Source organism: Schistocerca serialis, chromosome 1 (genome assembly GCF_023864345.2).
Source record: "Schistocerca serialis cubense isolate TAMUIC-IGC-003099 chromosome 1, iqSchSeri2.2, whole genome shotgun sequence".
NCBI lineage: Eukaryota > Metazoa > Arthropoda > Insecta > Orthoptera > Acrididae > Schistocerca > Schistocerca serialis.
Window position 1 is genome coordinate 826960509 of NC_064638.1, and position 8213 is coordinate 826968721.

An 8213-nucleotide genomic window follows, 5' to 3' on the forward strand; every position below is an offset into this window, starting at 1 on the left:
CGCAATTATGAGAATCAGGCCTTAGTGTAATTGCTTGTGGTTTAACTGGATTGTCCTGTATACCAGATGCGCCATATGGCAAATCAACATTGATAAGTTTCCCCTGGCCAGAATGCCCTCCCGCTAAGATCCACTACACATCGTCCGCGAAGGTCAATTAAGGTACAAGGTTGATGCAGAAAGTCTAACCCCAGGACATGCTGCTTTTTGCACACTGTCTAAACTATCTAGTCTCAAATGAAAAATTCATCATTACTGGTCCCCTTGGTCATATATCATTATCCTATACTCCGTGCAACTTGTACCATGGTGGGTTCCACCTCCTCCTCCTATATACTAATTCTTTCAAGGACACTGACACATGCATCCCCATATCCAAAAAAACTTTATATTCTCTACTATTTATTACACCCATTATGGCACATCCCATCTATGTATTCATTTTTTTACGAATTTACTTTTACTGGGAACTCCTGTTGGTGGCCCTGGGGTTCCCTCCAAAGTTAAACAGACCAGTCCTATGCCCTGAACTACCTCTACCAGTAACCCTATCGATGATCTGGGGTTCCTCTAAAGTTTAACAGACCAGGCCTACCCCCCTGAACCATCTCTAATACTTCCCCACGTTGCTGATCTATAGCTCCTCTACTACCATTCCCATTAAATTCCTGGTAATGCCTGTTATCCCCATCACTTCGTCATGGTTAGTAGCACTGCCTTTGCACTTACCCCATTTGGCTACAATTAAAACTCTTGACACTTGACCCAAAGATGTGTCTTTGATCTCCCACCTCCCTCAACCTATCGATTTCCTTGTACTCCAACTCTACTTCATCACATTTCTCTGCTAAACTATAACGTAAAGTTAATTCATCTGCCCTCAACTGAGCTACTTGATTCACTAATGATTCTATGGCCTCATCTTTGGTGACGCGTTGTGTCTCAGATTTTGGTACTGCCTCACCTTTACTCATTTTTACGAGACGAAAAAACAAGGCAATTTAACAATATTAACATAGACAGAACAGGTAGTTGCAGAGTGATCTATGAACCTACTACTTCTTTATAATCACGAGCCAACTGAATTCTTGTAGCTGTACGCCACAAACAATTACAAGTAAAACAATTCAGCACAAGGGAGAGAATGCCCAAGTAAATTAGAATGAGTACAACCCTAGCATTAACCTTAAATGTGACAAATCCACTGGTTCACCTGTTTCACAAACGTAACCTTCCTATAATGACAACTCCTACACTTCGACCCCCTGACAGTCACCATACAAACACAAGATGGTCTCTCAGACCCTACACGTAGGCACTGCGGGCTCTGGCTCCGATGCCACACTGCAAGTATAGCACTCCCTCTGATTACAGAGACACTGACCCCCGATACCACTCTGAAATGCCAGGGCGGTGCACAATTGTCCTTGGTGCCCAGGGCAAACACTGTTAACAGTCACAAATGACTTCCATTATTTCAGTACATGGCATAGGTAGTCAAGCATGCAACTCCTCATTGTCCCTGGCTGTGACTGTTGAACAGGCAGCAGCTTCTTAAACTCTGCCAATAATATGGAATAATACTGCACACTTTCTATAACCTGAAAGCTACATCCTGCACACACAAACTTTAATGCACTGGCTTCTGGCCATGTATCTCCCACAGACTTGCCATAACACAGCCACATGTGAACTCGAGCATGTCAGTGATTATTAAGATCTTATAAACTAACAAGAAAACCTTCTTACTTAAATGTATGGTAACAAAAACAAAGGGCAACACTTTGACTCGAAAAAAACTTGGAAATCCGTAACAAGTGAAACTAAATTTGTATTTCACTTCAAAATAAATACAAATTGAATAGCACTGTGAAAAATATTCCCACAGGGGATATCACAAAATAGATGTGTGAAATATTTACATCAGTTCATTAATACAGGCAAACATTTATATAATCTTACCAATAGCACATTTTTAAGGAGGGAGCTTTATTACAATTAATTTCTCAAAAGCCTTGCCAGTCAGAAGCTTCTGAATCTTCATCCATTGATTCAACACCTATGCAACGGACACCATTACGCAGCAAAGGAGTTCCTTTGTTCTTTCCTGAAATAAATCAAATAAAAAGTCATTTCAAAGTAGTTCATTATAATATGTGATCATATGATGCAGAATAGCACCTAACAGGAGGTTATATATAGCCTGCACCAAATGCAACTAAAGAACATTAACAATCATGATGAGTAGTTGCTTCGTTAAGACTTTCCAACAGGAATTAAACCAAATCAATTGGTAAGCACTAAAAAAATTAAAAATAAAAATATTTTAAAAGTATGCAATCTGTTTGAGATGCATAACAGAGAAAAGTTCAAAGATTTGTAACCAATAGGAAGTCAACACAAGCATCAGATTCCACTCGTCTGCTTTGAACCATGACATAAGGGTGTTGCAGTGTGTGACGTCATTAAGGTGCGGAGTTTATGAGTTGATTGTGTTTGTAGATGTCGTCTTGTTGTGCCTGATGGTGCCCTTGTGTGTGTGTGTTTTTTTTAAATTGTTGGTGGTAACCATTTGTTTTTGTTTTTTTTTTGGGGGGGGGGGTTTGTCAATTTTTTGCAAGTTGTAATGCTTTGTGTATTTATTGTGCATTGAATGTGTTTTAATTTATGTAGGGATATTTGAATTTCGAATTTTTGAGGTGTTGTGGTTTTGTTTTTTGTAGTTGTAGATGTTGGTTTTTTCGTATCAATAGTTATGGTTGACCTATGTAGGTCAATGGAAATGACCAATTCCAATTTTCGTAGTTTTGTATGCAGGTATTGGTGTTTTGGTATCACCAACTGTGCTCAAGGGAACTGTCTGATTCCAATTTCCATAGTTTTTGCTATAGGCATTGGTGTTTTGGTATCGTCAGCTGCGGTTGACCTATATAGGTCACGAGAAATGTCCGATTCCTGTAGATTTTGTAATTTTTTTTGTTTTGTTTGTTTTTATTGTGGTGTGTTTTTCAGCTTGTACCCTCCCTAAAACCCCCATTTCCCACAGTTGTTCCATTAGTTTGATTGCATTTTTGAAGGGAGATGTCATTGTCTTATTTGTAAGTATTTTCATGTTTGTTGCCGTGTGTATGTAGTGACATCATAGGTGCCATTCGAGATGCTTAGAATAGCCATTTCCGCCATATTGATAATGTCATGGGTCAAAGCACACGGGTGAAATCGGACACTTCTGTAATCTTCCAATAGGAACAAGAATCTAACACCACAACTGACTCTGCCATGTAAGTAAACCAGGCACCAATCGACAGCACTGAAATTTTCATTGTGCAAAACTTTGGGGGGGGGGGGGGGGGGGGGGACACAATGCATTATAACGAGCAGGTTTTCAGTCTGCTAAAATTGCCAACACATCAGTCACCTGCCAGTATAATAGCACAAAAGCATACGTCTTGTACAGGAACTTAGGTTTGCAGTCCCACTACTTTTGACCAAACATTTCCTTTATTATGTTAGCCATGTGGCGCACAGCCTCAATTACAATGGACAGCTGTTAATGGGTCACTTTTCTGGGGTTTCCAATCAGTCCAGTGGCTGCAGATGCTCATACTCCACTGTAATGGGCACTCCCTACGGGTGTTGTGCCACGTACGCATTTTCATGCCTCATGACTGACTGAAAATGCCAGAGAAATGACCATTAAACGTTATAAACTGCAGTGAAAATCATGCACCACAAGGTTAAGAAAAGGTGGTGGGACAGACAGACTCATTCTCTCTCTCTCTCTCTCTCTCTCTCTCTCTCACACACACACACACACACACACACACACACACACACACACACACACACACACACACACGTACAAAATGAGAAACGCAGAGAAATCAATCTGAAACTGTTACCACATCAATAACAAGATCATTGCCACTCAAATGCAGACAATCTACGAATGACACTGCTTACTCAACACTTGTGTATCGTATCTTAGATTAATGCTCAAGCTTGTGGCCCACACCAAACAGGACTAATGGAGGACAAGAAACACACGTTTGTTTGACACAGGGGAACACAACAGAAATTGTGACAAGCCTGATCTGACATGCTAAAAGACGGGCACCAATTATCATATGAACTCCTAATTACACAGTTTCAAGGGTCATTATTGGGTAAAGATGCTAAAAACATACTTCTGGATATCATTCACAACAGAGACAACACTGGACTAATTACAGTGCACACAGAGGTGTTTGAGTGATCATTCTTCCTCCACTTCGTACATGACTGGTCCTACTCTGTAATAACGACTAAGATTTCATGGAGGGGGCTTGGAAGGGTGGTGCTTCTACCACATCATAGCACAATTTCTGTTCCTTATACTTCCTACAGACCATCTACTGACCCTGTGAACAGTGAGCTTCCCTAAAAGGAATATTATAGTTGTCACACTGTACCAGGAACATCTCACTTGTCGAACAAGTGCAATGTCTGAGAAACAGCTAGGCATATAGTGGTAAATATACTATGATTTTTTTCTTAATAATATGAGTCTAAGGGATGAAGATGAGAGATCATTAACAGGATATATAACACAGGATAACTTTGGAACAACCAATGAAATGTAACCATTTCTCTCATAGCATGAGTAAAGGGATTATTACAGATGAATGAAAAAAATATGAAAACGTTGCAGGCAACAAATACATTCAATTACCCAGATCATAAAGAGTGCACAATTTTTATTTTATTTTTTTAAGTGGAGCACCGACTGTGGAAGCATCATTTTCCTTTCACATACATACAAAACATTTTTGAAGCTCAATAATTCAAAATGACAGTCTCTTCAGATTAGCGATTCAAACAACAAATAAAGAACGCTAATTTATAAGACTTACATTCAGATTCGACTGGGACTGTTTAATATTTATAGTGTTACAGTTAAAATTTATCTAAATAACATCGGCTGACACGAGCAGACATCACACAGCAAACAAACAAAAAATTTGTAGGCTAATGTATTGGTGAAATAAACGTAACACACCTAGCACTCTAGCCAACAGGTGAATGGTAAATCCTTTCTGGCGGGTAGGCTCTGTAATGCGAATCTCTTCCTTTAGCAGTTTCTCCTTATAAGCTACTAGGTGTACCGCAATATGCACAACTTCACTCTCAACAACTGCGGCAATAAGGTAACAATTTTTATTTGGAATGTCCGAGAAGCATGACACATCTAAGTACTCGGACGGCCTGAAGTTGCAAACACTACATGGCACATCAAATTTTATTTCGTATTTGTGACCTAACTTTAAAAATCCTAACTGGGCAGTAACAGTATTAGAACCTGTGCACTTCACGATGATTTCATTATCCTTCCCAAACGTCTCCGTATCCTCGCCAAAATGAACATGATGACTTTCTGCAAAAGGAAACAAATTAAAAACGGGAAAACTATATACACTACTACAACGTATATCAGACAAAAGAAAATATACCCTTTTCACACATTTCAGCTACATCAACAACCACCTTCTTGATCGATTACTTAACCACAAACACCTCTTCAAACGCTATTTACACAACAGTGACAACTTCACCACAACACACGCGTGTTTGACGCCAGATGCAACTGATTACTGAACAGTTGAGGGCTTTGAGCAAAGATACCCGAGAGCGGCTGCAAAACTTTTATCATGATTCATGCTAGCCAGCTTGCATGTGTACATGATTTACTGGCATATAAGAGCGTAGGATTTTGTAGCTGGAATTGGTTTCAGTAAGACTTTTGTATGATCGCGTCATAACACTATGAAACGACCGACGTTTAGGTCATTATAGCAGGTGTCCTTCATAGTACACCATAATGAACGCTGCCTGGCGGCCGAATCGTTGGTAGTTTTACAGAGTGATGATTCAGTCACATATTGGTATTCAGAAGAATATATCTGAAACAGACTGGCACTATACAAGCATGTCAGCATGGCAAAAACGTCAAATGCTGTTTTACTAAATGGCTTATTGTCGCTTTTCTCTCTACATCTCAAACACAACACTGCTTTTGAGAAGTAAGAGAGGTTTCGTTTCTTTAGTTCCTTCATTTGTACAAACCAACTGATTTTATGTATTTGTTAAGACGCTGGTTTCAGATTCGGAAAGGAGAAGACCCATGACCTGTGCAGCAACGCTGATGAGAGTTATCCTAAATCACTTAAGGCAGATGCAGAATCGTCCTTTCAACAAGATCACAGACGATCTCCTGCCCTGGCCTTTCATTAATATAATTATATGATTTAAGTTTTTTCGTATATTAAGCTGATAAATCCTGCACCAATGTTAAACGATTCTTGGATGGATACATTACTATTACTATTCACTCGGCCCCCTAGGTACTTAAATGTTACGTTTCATTGACTGGTGATGACGTAGACAGCAGTATATCATCTTCCTCAGGTGTCACAATCATTTACTCATGCTAAAGTAATGACCCAGCAGATCACCATGCTCAGGTATTGCAATTATTAACGCGTGCTAAAACGATGATCTCAGAAACAGCGAGATTCAATCGGAAGTTGTGAGTTGAACAATCTTTCCCCTTTCCTTTACTAATAATGAACAGCTGTACTGAACAGAATGTTTCTGAGTACTGTATCTTGACTCTTTCCATAAGTGCTCAGACCGGTGTGGATCAGTAGATTACATAAACCAGCAAATCAGTCGACTAATTACACCACCAGTTTCAGGCATGCGGTGAAACTCACATAAGAACGTACTGTAACACGACGCTGGTTTGTTGCTGCATCACTTGGACTGCCACACGTTTATCATGCCGTTTCCTTATTGGGTGATATAAAGTCTTCCATTTTTGTTTCGTAGTAAATAGAAGCTTGTTCCATCGCATTGTGCTACTGATTACGCATTCTTGTGTTTTTGCACACAGAATTGTATTGTAACTATGTTGCTTGTATTCTGCTTGATTTCTACTCTCATCCGTAATGTTGGTCAAAGCAAATGATTCGATATTTCTTTTCATTTCATATAACACAGAAATTGGTTTTGCCGCATGATGTTCTACGTTGAGAATTTCCTCCGTTTCTGAATAATTAAATAGACTTTGAGGTTGCTGTACCAGAGTGTAGTCCCTTGCCACAGTAATTTTTTTCCTACCCCAAAAGATTTGACTGGAAAACCCTCTTTCAAATTCTAAAGGTGGCAGGGGCAACACAGGGAGCGAAAGGCTATTTACAATTTGTACAGAAACCAGATGGCAGCTATAAGAGTTGAGGGGCATGAAAGGGAAGCAGTGATTGGGAAGGGAGTGAGACAGGGTTGTAGCCTCTCCCTGATGTTATTCAATCTGTATATTGAGCAAGCAGTAAAGGAAACAAAAGAAAAATTTGGAGTAGGTATTAAAATCCAGGTAGAAGAAATAAAAACTTTGAGGTTCGCTGATGACATTGTAATTCTGTCAGAGACAGCAAAGGACTTGGAAGAGCAGTTGAACGGAATGGACAATGTCTTGAAAGAAGGATATAAGATGAACATCAACAAAAGCAAAACGAGGATAATGGAATGTAGTCGAAATAGGTCGGGTGATGCTGAGGGAATTAGATTAGGAAATGAGACACATAAAGTATTAAAGGAGTTTTGCTATTTGGGGAGCAAAATAACTGATGATGGTGGAAGTAGAGAGGATATAAAATGTAGACTGGCAATGGCAAGGAAAGCGTTTCTGAAGAAGAGAAATTTGTTAACATCGAGTATAGATTTAAGAGTCAGGAAGTCGTTTCTGAAAGTATTTGTATGGAGTGGAGCCATGTATGGAAGTGAAACATGGACGATAGCCAGTTTGGACAAGAAGAGAATAGAAGCTTTCGAAATGTGGTGCTACAGAAGAATGCTGAAGATAAGGTGGGTAGATCACGTTACTAATGAGGAGGTATTGAATAGGATTGGGGAGAAGAGAAGTTTGTGGCACAACTTGACTAGAAGAAGGGATAGGTTGGTAGGACATGTTTTGAGGCATCAAGGGATCGCCAATTTAGCATTTGAGGGCAGTGTGGAGGGTAAAAATCGTAGAGGGAGACCAAGAGATGAATACACTAAGCAGATTCAGAAGGATGTAGGTTGCAGTAGGTACTGGGAGATGAAGAAGCTCGCACAGGGTAGAGTAGCATGGAGAGCTGCATCAAACCAGTCTCAGAACTGAAGACCACAACAAC

The 8213-nt window shown here is 39.7% G+C and overlaps 1 protein-coding gene across 1 annotated transcript; it reads right to left on the minus strand.

The window, feature by feature from the left end:
* Nucleotides 1-1811: 1811 nt before the first annotated feature.
* On the minus strand, nucleotides 1812-5645 carry LOC126484594 (UPF0687 protein C20orf27 homolog). Its single transcript, XM_050108159.1, has 3 exons — nucleotides 5490-5645; nucleotides 5039-5413; nucleotides 1812-2107 (listed from the first exon to the last, which is right to left on the minus strand). The coding sequence occupies exons 1-3, from the start codon at nucleotides 5500-5502 to the stop codon at nucleotides 2007-2009; spliced, it is 489 nt and encodes a 162-aa protein (XP_049964116.1). The 5' UTR covers nucleotides 5503-5645; the 3' UTR covers nucleotides 1812-2006.
* Nucleotides 5646-8213: the final 2568 nt, after the last annotated feature.

Excerpts from the sequence above, each read along its gene's own strand:
- LOC126484594 (XM_050108159.1), bottom strand. Across the intron at positions 2,108-5,038 it reads CCTGTTGGCTAGAGTGCTAG|GAAAGAACAAAGGAACTCCT; the intron begins GTGTGTTACGTT and ends GATTTATTTCAG.